At 29.8% G+C, this 23286-nt stretch overlaps 1 protein-coding gene and 1 long non-coding RNA gene across 5 annotated transcripts in view; one reads left to right on the plus strand and one right to left on the minus strand.

The window, feature by feature from the left end:
* LOC107992577 (probable serine/threonine-protein kinase dyrk2) overlaps positions 1-23203 on the plus strand; it is a 203119-nt gene extending 179916 nt beyond the window's left edge. The window contains 10 exon segments of the mRNA XM_062076146.1: positions 11091-11232; positions 11836-12052; positions 13771-13869; positions 14292-14450; positions 14683-14821; positions 15032-15347; positions 15508-15637; positions 15970-16421; positions 20510-20528; positions 20530-23203. Of these exon segments, the coding sequence (XP_061932130.1) occupies positions 11091-11232; positions 11836-12052; positions 13771-13869; positions 14292-14450; positions 14683-14821; positions 15032-15347; positions 15508-15637; positions 15970-16421; positions 20510-20528; positions 20530-20593 (1737 nt within the window). The 3' untranslated portion in view covers positions 20594-23203.
* On the minus strand, positions 4767-9111 carry LOC107994625 (uncharacterized). Of its 4 annotated transcripts, none has more exons than XR_001765354.3 (4): positions 8810-9101; positions 7526-8055; positions 6770-7132; positions 4767-5311 (listed from the first exon to the last, which is right to left on the minus strand). It is a non-coding gene; the product is annotated as an uncharacterized LOC107994625 (long non-coding RNA). The 4 variants fall into 4 exon arrangements; XR_001765351.3 differs by having other exon boundaries at positions 8795-9101; XR_009830063.1 differs by having other exon boundaries at positions 8332-9101.
* Positions 23204-23286: the final 83 nt, after the last annotated feature.

The raw sequence follows: 23286 nt of genomic DNA on the forward strand, positions 1-23286 counted from the left end.
TTTTTTTTTGTTAAAATTTTCGAGTAAAGGGGATTAATAAAACTTAATATATACTAAACTTTGTATCAAGCTTTATATTTTTTTCAATTGTAAGAGATATTCGAGACAATATTGTAGAAATTGAAAGATAAAAGACATGAACATATATTTAAGAATCATCAATATATTAATTTTTCAAATTGTAAAGATATTACAATAAAAATTATAAATTTCAATTTATAAATCTTAATTTGTAAAAGAAGAATTGAATAAAGTATATATATAAAATAAATAACAAACATTTATATTTGGATTTGTACAGGTTTATAATGTGATTATTATAGTTATTTCTGGTTATTTGTTGAGATCTTACAAGGTTGATCTCAAACTGTTCCTAAAACAAGCGTCCTCGACGAATTCTAGTGGTCCCTAACAGTTTAGAATAATTAATCAGACTAGCATTAAGTTGATGCATGGCCAAACTAAACTGTATGCATTCTCTTGAATAATTCTCTCGTTGGCCAGTCTTTGACAAACTGCGTCCCTTTTATGACCCATTTTGCAGCTTTATTTTGGAATTAATCCGAAGTCACCTCGGTGGTCTGGCTTAATTTTAACCTTTTAATGAAAATAATGTTCTAGCAAGCTTTGTACGTGTCGCGACTAAAATTCCTAGTATTTTTGTTAGTACGTGAGTTTGAGGATGGCGAATTCGATATTGGTGAGCTTTTCTCAATTATTATTACACAAATAGTTGTTTAATTATTAGAGAAGATGTTAAGTAACAATCTAGAAATTTTTAATAATTACTCTCGAGAATTGCTTTGCTTAAGTAGACACTGTGTCGAAAGTGAAAATTATTATTGGATAATTAATTTCAAAATAATTTTTTAGACGAATCCTCGAGTATTTTATCGTCAAATGTATCGTCGTATGTAAATGGAAATAACTGTGTTGGTTGAGAATTACTTTTTGTGCAGTAATGAATAATAATTCATAGACTGTTGGACGATAAATTTCACTCTCAAAACATAGTGTCCACGACATATGAAAGATATTATTTCCAATGATTTATTCTCAAATATATCCACGTTTGAATGAAATGGATATTTTTCACAAAGATACCGCATTAAAAGTAAATTATCCAGTAATTTTTATCTTCAACGCAAGTAAACTCCATTAAATAGTCAAAAGTACCGTTCAAAAGCAATAATTTCCTTGATAATTTTCTATTCTGAGATATATTAGCACTTTTACATAGAATATTCCTTGATAATATTCGAGAATATAATAAATAACGAAAAATAGTAAAGACAAATTCGCAAGACGAGTCAAATTTAAATCGAATTAACGTGTATCAGGAAAACTCGAAAGTTAGTCCACTAAAAAAAAATGTCCCTTGCGCGAAGAATTTTGAAAACGTTTTTAAAGTTAAAGGAACGTGGATTGTGTCCGGGGAATACAAGAGTTATTGTTCAGGAAACAGGGAAAAGGAAGCAAGAAAAAGATTGAAAAAATTTTATAAAATCTTTTTTCATCCGTGATGAAGAAACTAAATTGCTTGTATTTGTGATGGATCGATTAACGATTTTAATCGTGGAATTTAGTTCTTTGATATATCAAAAAATGTATTTCTTTATTTTTAATTGATTATCGATAAATTGCTCGTCGAAAATGAAGGGGTAAAGTCTCGTTTGATAAAATTGCTAATTTATATCGATAAGTAAAGTCTCTTGTAATTGATATAAAATTGATATAAAATTTGTGTCATTCGTAATTTAATGCTATGTGCTAAATAAGGTGATCGATAATGTTAGCTATTATGATATAATTTATCCTGCTTGTTGTCATCCATCATGATGAGAGGGATGGTTCATTGATTTTGAGATATAAGGAAAAGTCTCTCTTATTCGTATTAATCTATGATAAATTTCTTATTTTATATTCGTATAATTTAATTAGATTTTTAAAAAATTATTTGCACGAGGAGTTACATAAATATTTAGCCTATTTAGCTTTTAAACGAAGTTCGATTTAATTTTTTTTTATTTGCTTCAAATAATTAAATAAAAATATATTTCGATTGTTATTTTAATATTCATTTAACGTCTTGTAATATATTAACAAATACTTTTGTAAAATTTAAATATCCTCACGAACAGATGAAATTTCAATTTAACACCTTTCAAATCCATTTCAATGGAATATCGATTCGTTTTGCATATTGTTAACACCTTATTTTATGAAGTTACGCGATTAAAGTTTATAGTTTCGATTCAATGAACACGGATAGATTGTGATTTGCATAAATAATTCATTTAATTTCAACTCTAGCCTCTTAACTTCGATACTAGCGAGAATTATTCTATATATAAAATATAATATTTCTCATACGATGTTATAAAAGTGAATAGCTAGTGACGCCCACTCAAATAGTTTTCTAGAAAAAGAATCTCTCTCAATGAAAAGTCTTTATAACTCGACAGGATATTATGTTTTTTTTTTTTTTTTGTTTGAAAATATACATAATATTACGCAAGAAATGAATAAGTTTGAAAAACAAGACTGTAGAAAAATAGATTTCTAAAATAAACGAATAGAAATAAACATTTTTTCTTCGAGCAACATTCGAGATTTTATAAATAAATTTTCCCTTTAAATTCTACTTTTAATTGGTTACTTTTAATTTAACTTTTTAATAAAGAAGTTAATATTTTAAATATAAATATTAAAATCAAATCATTTTTTAATAACATGTATAAAAATTCCCTCTATTATTACTGTGCAAGGAATAAAAAAATGAAAAAAATAAAGTACATAATTATTTTCAATTTGTTAAATTGCGTTTCATTTAAACGGAAAATAAATATTTTATTTGTATCAAAATCGACAAATAATAAACAGTAAAATATTAAATGAAACAATATTCTCAAATAATATTTGCTTATAAAAATATTTCAATTGTTCTTCTTTATATCTATTTGTTTTATCTTATGGAAATATTTAAATTTTCTATCATTTCATATTCTCTCTGACATTTCCTAAAAGTTCATAGGATGAAAAAAAAATGATGATTCAACTTATTTCGAATAATATTTATCCCACTTTTGCCTTATGAAAATATTAAAATTTTCTCTCATTTCATATTTCAAATTTTCTCTGGCATCTGGCAAGAGTTTTTCATAGGATCAAAAAAAAAAAAAAGGAAGGATTGATAATATGTCGAAACACATGCGTTCACTCGATGCATCGTGTTATTTTTCTAATTACCGCATATCGTCCCACCTGGCCAACTGTGTGGTGCACACAGGTTAATGAGCCTCTGCTCTTAGCTAGGTGACGTTTCTAATACGCTTCCGAGATACCTTGCACGCCCACGTGTCTCTAATCCCACGTAACTACGTGGGTTATACACCTATCTGGTGTTCGAGAAATAACTTTTTCTTTTCTTTATTTGCTTATTTCACTTTCACGCAATGAATGGGTTGAAGTGAAAAGAATTTAAAAGGCTTTTATGGTCGATTAGGATGCACACTGTTGTTCTTTTAAATTGATTATTTTTCCTGACTGTATATTTAATGATAGAAATAATAAAAATATACGAAAAGTTAAGATAATTTTTTTTAATTGTTTTAAAGTCAAAAAATGTAATATTTATTTTTTTAATTAATCAGTTAAAATTATTTAGATTTAATCTAGAAATAATTTTCTACAATAATATATAGTATTAGAAAATATACATTGTCAGAATTCTAAATAGAAAGTTCAAGGATAGTTTTAATCTTATTTTTTTCATTAGAAAAATAGGTATCTAAATATTTCTTTGTATGACAATTATTATAATATAATTGAGAATTGAATTATCAATAGATTTAGAATGTTCATATACTTTAATATCAATGAAGAATATTTCAATTCTAACATCTCATTAGCATTCTATAAAGAAGTTTCACCAAACGAGGGTGAAAGCTAGCACCAAAGTCTCTGCTTTCAAACTGTTGTGTGATTCGAATCCTTGAATAATTCTGCAATTAGCATAAGTTCATGAAGTACAAAAATCTATATTTAGATCGTATTTGTTACATCAAGAAAAGATATATATTCCATTCAGTTTCTTCATATTTCCTTTGAGAGATTTTTTCTAATCTGAGATTTCCGTGTTTCACTTATCGACATGTGTGAGAGAACATTTGAATATGTTAATTTTCTATGATTAGAGATCATAATTTTTTGCGTTGGTGTACTTTTATTAACAAAAAGATAAATAAGATAGAGATGCCTCTTTTTTTGACTTAATTAAAAATAATTTATAAATTTATATTAAGCTTATAATATAAGCTATGAATTATAGATTGTCTGATAATTTGTGAAAGTGAAATTTATGGAATATTAAACTTGTAGTAATAGCAGTTAGATAAATCTTGAATTATAATATAAAACTATTTATAAAATAATATAAAGAAAAATTATTATTCTGATAAATTGATATTATTTTTGTGCAAAAATAGTAAATACATGTTAATATTTCTATGCTAATATTTTACAAATGACATATTTCAAGTAATTATTACCAATAAATTCTTTTTATAATAGTAACAAAAAAGATTTTCTAAATTTTCTAAATTAAATCATCTGATTGTAGGAAATATAAAATTTAATCTATAATTTATCAATCTTAGCATTAATAAATTATTATCACGCAAGGAAATATTAAAATAGATTAATAAATCATGATCTTGGATTTTAATAGATAGCAATGACTCAAAATGTAAAAAAATGATTTATCCTTAGCATAAATTAATATATTATTAGTAATTTTAATTACATGTTCAAACTCTACAATTTCTAAGATATAATATTTACAACACAAATGTATAAGAAAAACATAAAATTCAAAATAAATACAAATGAATTAATTTTTCATCTTAAAGAGGTTTAACATATAATTTCAATGATATGAATTTTAACATTTAATAAATAGAGATTATCGTATGATAACAAGTGATAAATTTATCACGAAAAATTTGAAAGGTTACGTTTAGAACACCCTGTAGATAGATAAGTCGAGGCAGTTACGTCGTGTTCGAGATTCGCATTAGAAAGGCGCGTGGCTGCAGCCAAGAGATGTCACAAGGTAAACCGCATGCATAACTTGGATATAGGGAATTATTGTACGTAAGTACCTATCTCTTGAAGATCGAAACACACCGGTATCGTACCATTTGCAACCTTGAGAAAAATCTGAGCTTGCAATCTTTTCTTCTTCCAAACTTCTTTCTATTAATATTCGTTTCCATTGTATCATCTTTGATATATGCTTTTCTATTTGTTCCTTGAAAAGAAAATGAAGATAGATTATAATTAAATATTAAAATGAATTATTATATACAATATCAATATTTTAAATTTATGAAAAAATTAATTCTTTTTTTTAATCCTCAAAAAATATGAAGATAGAAAAAAAAAGTATCTACATTTTTCATAATTTATATAGCTTATATTAGTTACAAATAATATGTAAGATTGTATAATTTTCAGAAATTAAATATTTTCAATATAGCTAAAATAATAATTAAAAATTGTGGAAAATGAGGATCAAGTATTTTTCAGTTTTCCGAAACAATTTCATCTTGAAAAAAATATGTTTAATTAAAATATGATAATCTTGCTCATCAGGTGAAAACAAATAATATCTTGATACTTTTAATTTTCGAATTCGCTCGTTTCTGCTGTCGTTCGAGCTGTTTGGTACCGACTGGCAAAGATCTGGACCGAGGAGAAAAGAGATGAAAAAAAGAAGGTAGGAGGAGAGCACATGAATTACAATTTATATGAGCAATAGTCGGAAGAGATTACTCGTCTCTGGTTATTCTACACGCCTGCTTTTTATTTATGCCGATGCAGCGACGCGAATCGTGCGATTGCCGATAATAATTTTTCATTATACGAGATTGATCGAGCGTGGCACCATTGTAAAACGTGAAAAATGTTAACTGTTTTTATTTATTTATGATATTATTTCATTGGTAAAACGTTAAAGATTATCTTTCACGTGGAATGATCCTTTCAGAGTTCTGATATTTTATTTTATTATTATTATTATTATTATTATATTTATCATATATTTCGATATTTATTCAATGAAAAAAAATGAAATTTCATTAAACACGACTAGTACTTAAATCGGTAACTATTTATGTTGGTAGCAGTAACTCGTAATTTACCCAAACCAGTAGTAACTCTTGGGCCAATGACCACTAGTTAGTTGCTTCCTATTAACACAAACGAGGAAACGCGGACAAGTCTAATCGAGCAACTCGAATTCCTTTAAATTACTCAAACACATCCTAAAAATTAAAATTACAGTTTCCAAGTATGTTTGATTAAGTTCCTGGTTCCCAACCACAGTGAGTCTCCTTAAGGATTATTTAAGTTTATTTTTCCCGTTATTTTTTTAATATTTTAAATCACTTTTACCGTTTATTTATTGTTTCAAATATTATAATTAATATTAATTTGTTGTCCTATTATTGATATAATACTGATTTTTTATAAAGAGGAAAAATATATTAAATGATTCTCTCTTTAAAACAACTTAATCTATTGATTATAATTTATCAATTGCGTTTTTAAATGTTTTTTTTATTAATCTCATTAAATTTATCTTTATATAAGAATCATAAAATCATTATAAAGAAAAATCAATTCAAAGAAGGTTGAGAAACACTGATCTAAGTAAACCGTATATCGTAATTTATTAAAGAACCATAAAAAAGATCGAGCTTGGAACCTTAAACTGAATATAATCCAACAGGAATGCTTCTTGGCGACGGCAGTTACACACGGTCCCATGACCCTTTAATAGAAATTTATGTCAACATTTTGCCTTCTCTTAATCGTCGTTAAGTTTAATCAATTGGCGGCGAATCGTTATGTCATGTCGAGTTGAATTCGAGCGCACGCTCGATTAACCGACGAACTGTCTCTTGGAAATAGGAGCTCTCCTCTTTTCTTTGGACTTTCAATACGATACCACGAACATAATAATTTCTACGTTTCGATTCGCTCGCGTGATCGTAAATATGATTGAGATTGCATGTTGTGCGAGTTACGTTGAATTATTTACTATATATTTGTGGAACTGAAGGATGAACTGAAACAGAATAAATTTTTATAACTTTAGAAACGTTTCTTAAGAAATTCACAAATGAATTAGTTTTTGATTTAGAAATTTTAAGATTGTTATCAATTTTTAAAAAAGAATTTATTGCAGATGTTTTTTCCTCTTAATTGTGAATATTTTTTAATAATGAAATTTCAACACTATTATTAATTCAATTTTTTTTTATTAATTTCATGGAATTCATTTTGTTCATTTTAAATATTTTCAATATTTTAAATATTAAAAAGTTCTAAAAAAAATTTATCAACATCTATGCGCATTTTTTTTTATGTTTAAATAAGCATAATGATGTATGCAATTAATTCCACACATTATTAATTGCTTGCAAGTTATAAACTGTTTATAGTATCCTATGAGTAATACCATAAATGAAGAAGAAGCTTCTTGTTCTTCCATGAATAAACTTCCTGGTCTCCCCAGAAATCAATAGTCAGTCTTCGACTTCCGATAATCTATTTCTCTTCGTTTCACTTTGATTTATGCTTCATTCATCGTGTCTATCGAGCTAGTTAATGCGCAGAGAAGTCATTTTGATATTATCTTAGAACCGACTTCAGTTTAGCCTGATTTAATTGGTAGCGCACGTATTCCTCCAAGGCAAATGAGCACACACGATTCTGCGATTACAGGTTGCATCGATGAACTAGTTGTGAACAACAGAAGTTTATAAGATGCGATTAATGTAATGAAAAAGAAGAAAACTTCTCGTTCTTCTATGAATATTGCATTATGATTTATGAAAAACGATGCACTTTCGAACTTTTATATCTTGTTTTCACTTAACTCGGTTGAAAGTATAATGGATTCAACTCGATATCGTTCGTAATTAATATATTCACTGCCTTAATCATGTGCGATTAACATGCTTTCCACGAATTCTTCATAAAATTTATCTGAAAATTGATACGTAGTAATTGTGTATCTATCTATATGTATTATTAATTAAATATACCCATATATAATGCATAGGCGATAGAAATTATTTTGAATAAAAATAAATAAAATCCATTTTATCTTACTATCTAATTAGTCTAAAGTAATCTAAATCAAATCTAAAGTAAGTGTCTAGTAAAATAGGCAATAATATTTGATATTTTTTCAATAATTGAAATATAACCTCAAATCAAACTTTGCAAATTTGTAAAAGCCTTGATAATTATTGTACTCACGTAAGCAATTAGCATTTCGATTACATTGAAAATAATAATTTTATCTATGGCAATTTTATAGAATAAATTTAATGTGAATTAATATAACATAAAATAGAGAAGATTTTTATTGCAAGACAAATACGAAATTAATTTTCGTTTATATTATATGAATCGCTATGTATTTTAATATATACAATAATTTGTATGTATTATGTTCTTAAAATCTCAACTTTCGTAAATTTCAGATAATTACAAATAAAAATTATAAATGGCGATCCTTATACGAAACTTTTTTTGAAGAACTTTCATTAAGAGATTTTCAGTATTTGCTTATTTCAATATAATTATATTATGATATTTGATTATCGATTGAAATAGTATTTTTCAATTAAGGTTACAAATTATTTTAAATTTTTAAGTACGAGCATTAAAATAAACAAAAAAGTAATTCGATTAATAAATTAGAACAAAATGGAAATACTCTAAACATGACCACCATTCCATTTAACCTCCATTCCTCGTCAATATCTCCATAACACGATTGAACGATCCATCATATCGTTCGAGCTCGCAAATCAATCAATCAAGATTATAAAATCACTCTGAACCCACATATGTTTCTTTTTTTTTTCACATATGTATGAAGCAACACCTTGACTACGTTCTCGTGCTCGCCAGAGCGTGCAAAGAAACGAATTCGATTCCCAGGCTCGATCGATCGCGAGCGATTTACGAACTCCTAACACGGGCGAGAAGCAATTCGAGAAAAGAGTACGAACTTACTAGTCGATTTTGCTTAAGGCGAACGCGAAATTCAGGACTCGTGAGGACAACGTTCGCAGAGAATTAATGGAAACGCACCCGTAGGTCGCGTGACTGTGCCCTATCCCCACCACTCGCCATTGTAATGGCGCGAAGAACGAACGAGACAAAGACAGCTGATTATCATTCAAACGGCACAAGCGAACGGTGACTGCCCTTGGCCATACGGAAAGGCGACGCTTCGCAAACGAAACGTTTTAATGCCTGAAAAAGGAGACATAATTGTCGGCTCGCTTCTCGCGGTGTCGTTAAACTCGTTGAACGTTGTTAAGGGTCAATAATCCAACGTTCACTGCTGTCTAACTTTGCATGTTTGTTCATTCTTATTTTCAAATAGGTTATGTTAGTTACTTTTTCATCGTTTTTCTTTTTATTATATTGTTATCATTTACTATTTTTATGTGAACAATGATATTTGAGCAACTTAGATGTTTTTTTAAAAATTTAGTGACTTTTATTGATAAATATTTGAAGAGAAGAAGGGATAAGAAGAGGGAAAAAAAACTATTTTTTTGTTCATTATTTTTTATGTAGTATATATGAGATTTATTGATCGTTAAATACTATTTAGTATGTACTTTATGGCGAAGGTCGAATATGATTTCTTTTTAAAAGAAAGAGAGAGAAGATTGTATGAATGTGTACATATGTATAGTTACTATTATCTTTCCGAGATAATGAGAAAATAAATTTCTAACGGTATTCCATATTTCATTTTGACATTAAAATGTATATTTTTATGCAAAAGAAATTTGATGACTAATTAATAATTTTATGATTGATTTATTATGATTCACGAAATTTCATGATTTGTAAATTATTATACGTATTATACCATGTATGGTATTTTTTTATGTTTACAAACACATTTAACTTGAAAGTATGTGTCCCTTATTTTTGTGAGTAATATTTTTTCATTTACATTTTTGATTTTAAATAGAACAAGTCAACTAAATATTTTATTCTTCAAAGTGTAAAATATGGATTTTTTTTATCAAGAAAAATAACAGGAAAAAATAGTGTTGAAGTTTTTTTTTTCATATCGAAGATAATCTAAATTCTTTTAAAAAAGAATAATTTTTTTCTTTAAATTATTTCAATTAATGATTGCACATAACGAGTTTGCATGCGAATATTGTATTACGATCACGGGAACGGGGCAGTGGAACGTAATCACCGACCTGATCCTCGTTGTCGTCGACGGCCACCGGTGGAATTTATTGCAGCCACCCCGTTACCCCACTTTCCCTCGAGAAACTCGGTGATTGTAAAATACTGCGACGAAAACGCGGCTTTCTTTGTCCCAGCTTGGATAAATAAATTTGAAAGTTGCGAATGGACCGATGTGGAAAAACATGTTCTTTTCCCTTTTTCCTTTTTTTTACGACGCGATGATGGAAAAATTCCGATTCTGATTCGGTTGAAAAGTTTCAGAATATAAATTATAATTATGATTCAGAAATGGATTTCAGCGAAAAAAAATTTTTATTAATCGATTGATATGTTGATCGAACACGAATATATCGCAACTAATTAAATTTAGGAAAACAGCTTAAAAAAAAGTTCTACATTCTTTTCAAAATGATATTTTGTAAATTATTATTATTATTTCAAATAGCAATTACATCTTATTTTGATTCAATACAAATAAATTTTTGTCACTTTGAAACAACCGAATCAACAATATAATATGTATAAGTATTTTTGTTATTATTATTATTATTATTATTATATCGCGATTATATCCATACGTTTGGAAATATTAACATTCAAAAATACATAAAATGCATGTATATGCACAATAATATGCAAAAATATATAAATTATTCAAAATAAAATATTAAGCTTCGTAAAAATATCTGCAATTTAATTATTATATCGTGTAATATATATATTTTTAAGTATTACTATCGAGTTAAATCCTTAAGAGCTTTTATAATTTTTCTTTTTTTCAGAAATTACTGTCATTCTTTCATCCCAAAACGACGCGAGTGGACAAGTCTGACAACAACAACACAACCAACTCCACCACCAACAATATTCACAACAACCTGCCGATACACGAGCCTATCAACGCCACATCTCACGATGTATATCGTATGTACAATTTCGCATTTGCATGAAATTGAAGTGCTGCTATTTCACTTAACGATAGGGTGCCTGGAGGCGAATAATAAATGATTCTCGAGCCCTCGGCTCACTCTCTCTTGTTCTTACAAATATCAATCCTGATATATCCTGTATATCGTGTTGGCAAAGTCAGTCAAGTTTGCACTTTACGAGGTTATGATGTGATTTACATGAATCGCTTATATCGATTATATGAATAATATTCTTTTTTATTTATTTATTTATTTATTATTGATGAGAACCTTGACACAGTTTCGTAGATGGCGTGTGTAAATATGATTCCTGAAATGTTCAAGGAAAATATTTTCCCATTATCTTTTCACCACTCCAAATTTTAACAATGAAAAGTTACAATAATTATTTATGAGGAATAAATTAATATTAATTGAATTTTTTCTTTAGAAAATGATTTCTAAATTCATAAAAATATGTTATACTTTTTACTAATTTATTCTAAAGAAAAAAATTAAAAAAAGAAACGAAAAAAAAAACTATAAATAAAATTTCTTTTTTTATATTACTCTTATTTTTTTTTTTTTTTATTGTACTTATTTCATATTTATGAAACAGCTGGGAGATTGCCAATGACAGCTCCAGAAGCTCTCAAGTATTATGGTTCGAGGCTCACCGAATTTGAGCGCAACGAAATCGAAAAATACTCAGAGATTTGGTACCTTGGTCTGTCGGCCACAAAAATTCACGGCGAGGAGGGCTCATCCCAAAATGGTGGATACGACGACGAAAACGGTAGTTACAACAAGGTCTTCCACGATCATATCTCGTACAGGTGAGTTTTTCTCTTTACTCTTTTATTTCATAGTTTACTCATTCTTTAAAAGACTTTCCTCTTTAATAGCTTAACGCTTAATCTACGGTTTATTCTTCCCGATTTCACGATTTCCTATTATCGTTGCAATTCAATCAAATTTAGGAGCTATAAATATTTAATGAGTTTTGCATTCTATTCTTATTTATTAATTGAACAAAGAAATAAAATATTATGTACATATTTTTTGTCGAAATTTTCATTCTCTATCTCCATTCAAAAATAAACATTTTTCTAAATTTTTCGCAAGATTTCTCTTTTGATTAATTCTATGGAGACGTATTAACATTATAGAAAACTAAAGAAGTCTTTCCTAACTTAAATTTCTTTATATGTATTTTTTAAGAAATATATAATATATATTTGAATATATGTTATATTTTATAAGAAAAATGTTTATATCATTTTGCATTGAATTTTATTTTATTTACATGCATTATAGAATAAAATAATATAATTAATCTAAGAGTAAAAAATCTTTTTCGCGTTAAATAAGATAAGATTATTTATCGAATATTTTTTTATATATCTTTGCATTTATTTCTATTTAATTCCATCCTCCTGAAATATGTTGCAAATGTTTTTAAATATCTTAAAAATAAAATTCAGATATATATTTCTATCTCTATACCTTTTGAATAGTCACATTTGAATTATCTTATAGCTGCTTATAGCTGTTGTGAGTTTAGTGAAAACTTTTCAAGTAATATTCTTAGAGTTAATCAAATAACTTGAATCTTGCGATGAAATTCGTTCGTGATGGTCGAAATATAAATTAAATCAGTTTTGTATATAATTAAATCTTCCACTTAATCTTTGTGTACGTTCAAGGTTGCACAACCAACTTTATGTTATAAATTGCAAGATAATACCTCAAAGCGAAGAGAAAAGCTTAAGACGATTCAACTAAAAATGGTAAATATTGCCTTTTAGTCATGTTTGTAGCACGCAATCGCGTTCACGTTGCTTTCGGCACGTTTGTTAATCAGAATGTAGAGTATCGGGGAGCATTCGTTCCACGCGAAACGAGATACGCCGTTTGAAAGAAACAAGCTTACAGGATTCAGCCATTTTGCAAGCAGAATGAACGCGCTCTCGTGGGAACGTCGACTAAAAATTGAAATCTGTGATTCTCCAATGTAAAGTACGTTTCGATGTATTTGATTATTGTTAAAAAATGCGAAATTTTATGCAACTTATATACCATAAAACACAATCACTATCGAAACAATAATATATTCACTAATAATAATTACACGACATTTTGCAATATTCATTTTTTCAAAATGACACGGTTTGCAACGATACATTGTGATATACAATTTTAATAATTATAGGAAAATCAATATTAATTTTTCTTAAATTAAATCAAAAATGAACGTAGAATCTTTGTTAAAGAAGATTTGAACTTTTATAAATTTTGTATTTATTATTTTTAAATTTATTAATTTTCATAGAAATTTGAACAAATTTCCTATTTTATTTCCTATCTTAATTACGATCATCCAATGTGATCATTCGAGAATTTATAATAACAATAACAATTATAAAAAAAATACCAATACATTGCAGAGATATGAAACAAATAAAAAAGAAGAGAATAATCCAAAAAGATCTGAATCCTTAAATCGTTAAACTCGCAGAAATTCATGGTCGAAAACCGATAATTTTCTGTTCAGATACGAGATACTGGAGGTGATCGGGAAAGGAAGCTTCGGACAAGTGATCAGAGCGTTGGATCACAAGACAGGACAGTACATTGCCATCAAGATCATCAGGTAATCGAACGTTTGAACGAGTATCCCTCCATTGAATCACTTTAAATTACCATACAAACTCGCGTTTCGTGATCATGGCGTGATCAGTTTTTATCGTCGCGCATCCTCCGCTTCCTTTCATGCGTATCCGGCTTTCTTCGTTCGTTTTTAAACCATGATTAAGTCACGTTTGCACCAAACGAACAAGAAGGAAAAGGGAATGTTCAATGTCATTCGAATAAATTTTTATTGTGAATCTTTGATGACAACTTGTAAATGGATGTATTCCTGATTAAATTCGTAACTAAATATGGTAAACGATCGTTTCGCGTGAGATTTGACAAATGAAATATTGTTCGTATGAATTTGCATTTAAATTGATTTTGCAACTTATCGATTATTTTAACCGCTTTAAACCGATGGCGTTTTTATTATTTTTACAGAAATAAAAAGAGATTCCATCATCAAGCGCTCGTCGAAGTGGAGATTTTGGAACATCTCAGGAAAAAAGATTTAGAAGCGAATGCGTCGCACAATGTGATACACATGCTAGAATACTTTTACTTCAGGAACCATTTGTGCATCACCTTTGAGTTAATGAGGTATATGCTCTTCTTTAATCTTCTGTATGTATTTTCTTCTCTGTTAAAGACTATTCTAGACACTATTTTGGAAATGACAAATAGATAGATAGATAATCTTGCGGCGAATAATTGATACGAAACTCTTCCTATCTTTTTTTAAAGAGAAAAAACAATTTTTGTATTATAATTTATAATATTTATTTTGAAATTTTGAATTTTCTGTAATTATATTTATCGTTTCTGCTTTCAGTTTGAATTTATACGAGCTAATCAAAAAGAATAACTATAAGGGATTTAGTCTGAGCCTAATACGACGATTCGCCAATTCGTTAATTAGCTGTCTGAGACTGCTGTATCGAGAGAAGATAATTCATTGCGATTTGAAACCTGTAAGTATATTTGTATGAATAAAAATTGATAATAATCTTGGAAAAAAAAAAGAAAAAAAAAAAATAACGACGAAACAATTTCTTCAATCCTCCAGTAAGTAATGAATTAAACTTAAATAGTGATGTGAACAACGAAGAATGCAAAGGGTTAACAAGAATGAACTCCCCTTGAACTTAACTCCATTTTTTAATCCATCCTCGTATTTGCAGGAAAACGTGCTTCTGAAACAGCGGGGAAGCAGCTCGATTAAGGTGATAGACTTCGGATCCTCGTGTTACAGCCATCAGCGTGTATATACATACCTTCAGTCCAGATTTTATCGAAGCCCAGAAGTGATTCTGGGTCTTCCATACGGTACCCCGATCGATATGTGGAGTTTGGGTTGTATTCTAGCCGAGCTCTATACCGGTTGTCCTTTGTTCCCGGGCGAGGATGAAATCGAACAACTTGCCTGCATTATGGAAGTTCTTGGCCTGCCACCGGAACATATTATTAATCACGCATCCCGTCGCAGGCTTTTCTTCGGTGAGTAGAAGCGTGAAATTGATATACTTTTGTGGTGTGCGGCGTATTATTGGAGAGTTGATAAATTATAGGGGTGCGGAGGAAGATTTTTTTAACAAAGAGGGTTATCGATAGGGTGGTGTAGGTATTATTCCGGTGAAATAAAAGAAATCGGTTACAGATCCGAAGGGAAGTCCTCGATGCGTGACAAACAGTAAGGGCAAGAAGAGATGGGCTGGTAGCAGGAATCTTGCCATAGCTCTTCGTTGCACCGATACACTTTTCGTCGACTTTGTCCGCAGATGTCTCGAGTAAGTATCCTGTGAACCTCAACAAACGTTTTTCCATGAAGAGAGAAAAGAAACATTAAATTACATAATCCGAATTACAACATATTTATTCCAATTGTTTCACTTAATCGATCTAATTCTAGCGTTAAAATTGAAAAGAATTGAAAGGAACCCAACGTCGAATCCAATTTATCGAAGATTGGCGAGGAAAAGCGTTAAAGATGAAAAGAGAAATCCCCCGTTTTCGCAGCACTAACGCAAAAGTTACTCGAAAATGCATACAAAGCGGCCCGTTCAAACATCATCAACCCTACAGAGAAACGTCTCTAAAGTGTATTCTTCTTCTCCGGCAGGTGGGATCCAAAGAAACGCATGACCCCCGACGAGGCGATGCGTCACGAGTGGCTGAACTCGTCCTCCTTTCACGTGAGCTCCTCGACGTCGACGATAGCCGCGTCGACGGTGAACGCGAACACGAACGCGAACGCGAACACAACGAGCATGGAAACGTCGTCGCAATCCGCCCACGCTCAAACAGTTAGCGTGACAGTAAGCGCGCCCAGGCAACGGGCGACCACTGTCGAGGATCCCCCCTACACGATGTATCGTTTGTGCAAAGGTCGTAAGTACGTGCAGAGGATCAGCACGACCGAAAACACCGACAACGCAGGCCTCGTAGTGAAGAGTAAGCTGAACGGAAGCGCGAGCAGCCACGCGCTCGCGAGTAGCACGCAGACTACTACCTCGAGGCACGCCTCGACCGGCGATATCGTCGCGAGTCTGGACCCAAATCTCGACGATTCCGGTACGTTTTTACCGCCGATATTGTGAAATCGGTTTTGCGCTACCCACTTCTAGATGCTTTCGCGCGTACCGTGTCGCGATCGAACAGCACTCGCTCTCCGATCTACACCGAGATGATATATATATATATATGATATATATAAATATATATATCCTATATATTACATATATATATATTTATATATATACATATAAGAAGGAAAGAAATTGTTTATACGTAATTAAGAATGACAAGCGTATATTGGCCCTTTTTTTTTGTGGAACGAATAACAAGATTGGACGGTTGATTTGATTATACGACAATAAAAGCAAATCATGTACACACAAATGCACGGCCAATCGTGCCAGGTTAAACAAGACCAAAATATAAATAAATTCGGCTTATCCATTATGAAACGATGATGGTTTTCTCGTTGAAGTAGTTAATCAAGCCAATTCATTGAGTAGGAATTTTTTATTTTCGATATCCGGTGTGCTCGAAGAGTGAGAGGAATCACTCTTGGGACATGATACATGACATCGAGGCATGTAGAATTGGCTGGCTGTGGATCTGGCCCGATCGTTGTCGACGCCAAAAGGCTAGTCTAGTGTTTTCCCTTGCTAGTCTCTCAGCGTGTATCGAGCTACATATACGAGGCCGAAACAAATTTTTGACGAAGACGCGCGCGTGTCACGAACACAACGAGCATGATTTTTAATTATAGTAAAAAACGGGGAACGCGGTTGTTTCAATCCGTTTCTAGCCGCGACTGACGAAAAAAAGAAAGAAAAGAAAGATACGATCCCAGCGGCCCGACGTCACTCAGGTAATATCGTAAACGACGCGCGTGCACCGATATCGTAGAAATCGATCGGAAATAGAATTTTGCTCCCTAATCCGTTTGTCCATAAGACACTCGTCCCTTAATCTAAACACTTTCAAGTGTTAGCGAGAATTTTACAACTTTAGTCGACGATGCGTTTTTTGCAAATCGCGTTTTGAAGAAAGAAGAGATCGTTTGCAAAAAAGAAAAAAAAAAAAGAGAGAGAAACACTTCTTCCAACGATAAGAAAGATCATTCAGTATATTGTTCACCGAAACTTTTAATATGGACGAAACTCCTCAGTCGCGCACAGTTGCCCTGTGTTAAAACAATATTCATAGAACGTATATATAATTGCATTAGGCGCATACGATCGTCGCGATTAGTAACGTTGTAAGAAAAGTTCGATTCGCTATCGACAGGCGCAAATTAATGTTAACGATATATATATTATATATATATATGTATACTATATGTATACGAAGAAATATGTACGAGGAGAGAAGAATAGCGAGAAGGTGAATGCGTTCTTAACAACGATATTTCCGCGCGATTTTTCATCGAGCATATTATTCAGCATCGAATCGCGGTTGAAACGGGAAAGAAGTAGGAAAAGAAAATAAAAGGAAAAAAAAAATAGGTAAAACCTGAGTCGTCTGAAACCCCGTGACAACAGGGTACCGATTAATAATGAAACGTCAAGGCAAACCTCGGTGAGAGAGGGAGAGTGTGTGAGAAAGGGAGAAAGAGAGAGAGAGAGAGAGAGAGAGAGAGAGAGAGAGAGAGAGAGAGAGACGATGCTCCTGGAAATGAAGCGTGTGCCCCAGTTTCACGAGGCCTGAGTAGTCTTATTGTGATATTAATCTACCACTGTCTTTTACGTAGATCTCTGATATTAAGAAGTAAATGATCGCTATATAATTAATGATTATCTTTTTTCATTCTATACTATCAATCATTATTTTCTTAATATTGATTTATCGCTCTCACTATTATAGCAAGATTATATAATTATGATATTAACGAAGTTATCCAATGAGTAATAACAGAGATAACTATTATTATTATTATTATTAATATTATTATTATTATTATTAATATTATTAATATTATTATTATTATTATTAATATTATTATTATTATTGTTGTTGTTATTATCATAAGGATTGTACAGATTTAACGAAGCCTTTGAAAATCCAACACAGCATACATTCGCTTTTAACATTTTTATTTTTTTTCATTTTTTTTTTTTTTTCTATTACAATAGACGAATAAAAAAAAAATTGTCAAATGCTTGAAAATTCTTTATCACAATTGTTTTCGCATAATTTTCGCTATTAATGTAATGCATAACATCTGAAACAGAATTTTATCTTTCTTTTTCTATTAACCATTTTAATTTTTCCCAATTTATTATCTTGTTGTTATATTGACTAAATCTTAATTAAAAATTACATCTCTTCACTCATTGGTCGATTATAGGTTATAAAAAAATATTAAGATCGAAGATTCGTATTATTTTTTAGTGTAAATGCGAAGGATTTGAAAGGAAGACTTCTGTACCGTGTAATATACGTTGCCTCGATACACATACACACACATACACGCGCGAAGGAAAGGGAGAAGAAAAGAGTTTTCCCGCTCGGTGTTCAAAAATCACAATGAAAGTTCAACTAAACGAGAAAGATATACATTAATAGTTATGATAAATATCATTAGTATTATTCATAACTGTTCGTTATTAGTGATTTTCGACCCATTCTTCCACGTATTACTATTTTTATTAATAATAATATTATTATTATTATTATATTATTATTTTTCGTTTGGAAATCAAGATGTGGTCAACTTAAAAGATATAACGAGGTTATAAAATTAAGTAGACAGAAAATTGCAAATGTTTGAAACTTTCGAAACAGAATTTCAAATATTCAGGAGAGATAAAGAATTTGAAATGGTTAAAAATAATTAGATTTTTTTAAATATTTAAAACAAAGAATTAAAAAACAAAGAAATAATTGGTAATAAGTGAAGCAAATTACAATTAAAAGTTGATTGACAAATTTTTCTATATTGATATTTTTCAATAATCATAATTTTGATTTTGATTACAGCTGATGCATTAATTTATATCCTCGATATATCTATCTGGATGAACTATATTGCCATTTAGTAAAGATCGCTTTTTATGGGAATATAAGCGTAAGTTGTCTTCGTAAGTATTTCATCGAAAGGCAACGATTTGGTAATCGTGTACAAAAAATGCATGTACAGAATAATTAAAAAAGAAAAAAAAAGAAAGAAAGAAATAAAGGCAAACGAAAAATATTCAATTGATGATAAATAAGTGATAAAGACTGAAGTAATAAAAAGTTATTTTTAAAATTTTATTTAAAAGCATATAAATTCGATCATTCATAAAATGTATTCATAAGATACATTTTTCTTGCATTGTACTTTTCTTTTTATATTTCGTTGACTAAACAATCACAGCCTGAAATGCATTTTTTTATTTTTCCCGCGTTTTTTTCTTGCATTCAAAAAAAAAGAATGATTCGATAATCGATCAACTGATCGCAATAAGACGAGATGATATTTCGATAATCGATCAACTGATCGTAATAAAGCGATGACATTGATTTTTTTTTTTATAAATAAAAAAAATTTGCATATTTTTTGTGTAATTTTCATATGTTTAAATAATCAAAGTATATCTTTTATTCATTCAAACATGTCTAATATTTTTAAGCATTTGTTTATTAGACTTGAGTTAAAATCTTATACGTGTCACATAATGGAAGACAACTTACACTATGCAAAGAATAAATAGAATATATTATGAAAAATGTTAAAAAAAATAATATAGGATAAGATATTTGAAAAATATGTGAATATTTTTATTGTTCTCTAATGTAGAATGGTGAAAATAATTTTTTCAATCAAAATATATTTTATATGAAATAAAAAATAAAAATTTCTAGAATGTTTAAATTACAAATTTAAAAATAAATCATAATTGAATACGAGCTATAATGTATTATAAACAAATGTTAAAAAATCAAGAGAAAATTTATAGTGGTAATTTTAGAGGTTAAAAGTATTCAAATATTTCTTACATACCTTATCCTATAGAAACAGAAGCTCGTATTACATAATAAATGATATGTAATAAAATAGCATTAATTTTTTAATATATTTACTATGTCGAAAATATATTTTAAATATTTCGTAAATTCCGAAATTTTAAATTGATCAGAGCGCGTAACGAACGGTTCTAAATTCACAGGCGCCACCGGCACGAGAAAAAGAGAGAGCTGCCCACAGAAGCACTTTGTTCGACTATAGTCAGAGCGACGAGTCCAACATTTAACGAGTGTAGTATCTAAACCACGTACATAGGTCACACATAACCTCAAACACATACAGACACAGAACAAATTTATAGCGAAACAAGAAATATCAAATTGTGTATAATAATTAACATTAATAAAACTCGTGTGCGTTCGTATGCATAGTGCGTGAGAACGAAAGAAGAAAAAGAAACAGAAATATCAGAAAGGAACACAGAGGGAAGATATATTAGATATGTCAGAGAGAATGTGTCCAGCGAGAATGCGTTACATTATCGCATATACATATATACATATACAATTTTACGTGTTAAGTAACCCACGCGGAAGCGAAAAAACGAGTTAAATATAGGATATTCATTTAGAAAATAGAGAAGACCGTTCGAACAACGTAGCTCCGATACATGGAGTCCCCTGTTTCCCTTACTCTTCCCTTTGGTACTGTTCTATTGTGTAAAGTCGTGTCGATTAAATCGTTTATAAAACTTTCAATTGAAAAATATTTAGAAAACTATCAGAAGAAATATTTTCCTTGATATAGATTTATAATTAAAGTCTTATATATATATAATAGTGACGATCTGGTCATTTGATCTGTTCGACGAATTTATTATTCAAATGTGATGAATGCAAATAGACATTCGATAAACATTGTTACGCTATAACTACTGCTATTTAATAAGCAAGAATATATATACATATAGATGTCAAATATCTAAAGTGTCTTAGAAGCAAAAAAATTATAAGTGCTTAAATGAAGCTTAATTTTACATCCAATATCAAACATTTAATTGAGAAAGACTTTATGAGAAATACTTGTTTTATATCGGTTTTTAAACGATTTAATCGAATCGATTGAACACATTTGACGCGAAAAATTTACGAGCACGAAAAACGTGAAATTGAATCGATAAATCTTTTTCTCTTTCATTATGGTTTTTCGTTCTCACGAGTTATTCACGTCAATTGTACAATCCTCAAACTTTTTAGTTGTGTTCACTATATTATATACAGTGGGATCAAATTACACGCGTTAGGATCGACTAATCTACGTAAACTGATCGTCTCACGTTTAATATGTCGCCGTGTATTCGCGCATGCGTACATGTCTTTCGTGAGATGAAATTTGCCTAAAAAATTTAAATAAAAATTATTGAAGTATACTTTCTTTAGAAATAAACAAAAATTAAAAAAAGAAAAAAAAAGAAAGATATGGGACAAAGTGATGTTTAAATAATCAATTCATGTATCTTCTAAAACAAAATTTCTTATGTCAAATTCAATTGGATTGAGAAAGAATCATTACCGTCTCGTAATCCAAGTTTATCGGTTAATAATAGCCGGAATAGCATGGACATACAAGACAGTTACTTTCTAGTCCAAAAATATGTTACGAAAAAAGGGGGATGGTCTAAAAAGGTCTAAACTCTACTAAAGAATGAAAAGGGAAGGCTCTCTTTCAGGCTTCAGCGTGGAATGCTCTTAGTGTATATCTGTTAGGACAACGTGTAACTAATTATCGAGTTAATGACGTGATTAGATTTATTAAATTCAATTAGATAGTAACTGTGCATAAATGGCGAGATCGTTGCCATAGCCATGACCGCGACCGTCCCTTTTCCCCCTCCCTTCTGGACATAATATCGATCCATAATGTTCGATTAATTCACAAAATTATCCTTGTGACTATTAATTGTTCTTGCTTAGTGTATCTCAATAGGACAATCACAAATAATAATTTTGTATTAGTGTATTACCAAAATTATAATTAAGCATTTATGAAATTTCAAATAGCAAATACTATTTTTTTTTTGTCAAAATCCAAACATTGAGGTTCTGTGCGCTGTTGCCGATTGAGAGACTATAACGGAATTTGTAAATTTTCTTCACATTGTATGTTTCTGTCATTGTCAAGTTCTCTTTATATAATTAAATTTCATGTGGTTAATATAGATCGTATTTCTCAAAATAAAAGCATGTACAAAATGTAATAAGAAATATATCTTTGGTAATGACACAGATTTTTGCATGTTTGAGACAAAAATCGATAGCATAAATTCTAATCGTGATTTTCTTCATTAGCAATATATTAGCATATATTATTTTGAGTTATTATACTAATTAAACATATAAATATATGCATATTACATATATGAGAATTTTTTATTCGAAATGTAATGATGAGCTTCGCAAAATAAAAAATAAATAAAATGGAATAAAATCGGGAGGGGGAAAGGATATCTCACAGAATATAGAAGAAATATGGAAAGAAATGAGAGGAAGAGAGAGGAGAGAGAGAATGAGAGTGAGAGAGCAGGAATTGATAATAGTGGTCGATGTTGAATAGCAGGAAAGACCTTGTTATTATCGTGCAGTGTGAGTTCGTCAATTTCTGCTCAACTTAATTATAGTGAACGAAAAGAATTGCTAATAATAAATGATTATAATAATGACATTAGTATATGTAACGATACAATACTGAAGCATCATCATCTTTTGTATCATTTGTTCGTTTGTTTTTATCTTACTGCGTTTGTCTTTCATTATTAATGCAATACCAAGATGACTCGGTTTCGACACGGTATCTTGTGTGTAAATATATACTAATAAAAAATACAAACATATAAAAATGACTTTATATTATATTGTAATCTATCCCATATAATATTTCTGAAATATAATAATAATTAAAAATCTGTGAAAATTATTTAAA

This window comes from Apis cerana, linkage group LG6 (assembly GCF_029169275.1).
Source record: "Apis cerana isolate GH-2021 linkage group LG6, AcerK_1.0, whole genome shotgun sequence".
NCBI classification, from domain to species: domain Eukaryota; kingdom Metazoa; phylum Arthropoda; class Insecta; order Hymenoptera; family Apidae; genus Apis; species Apis cerana.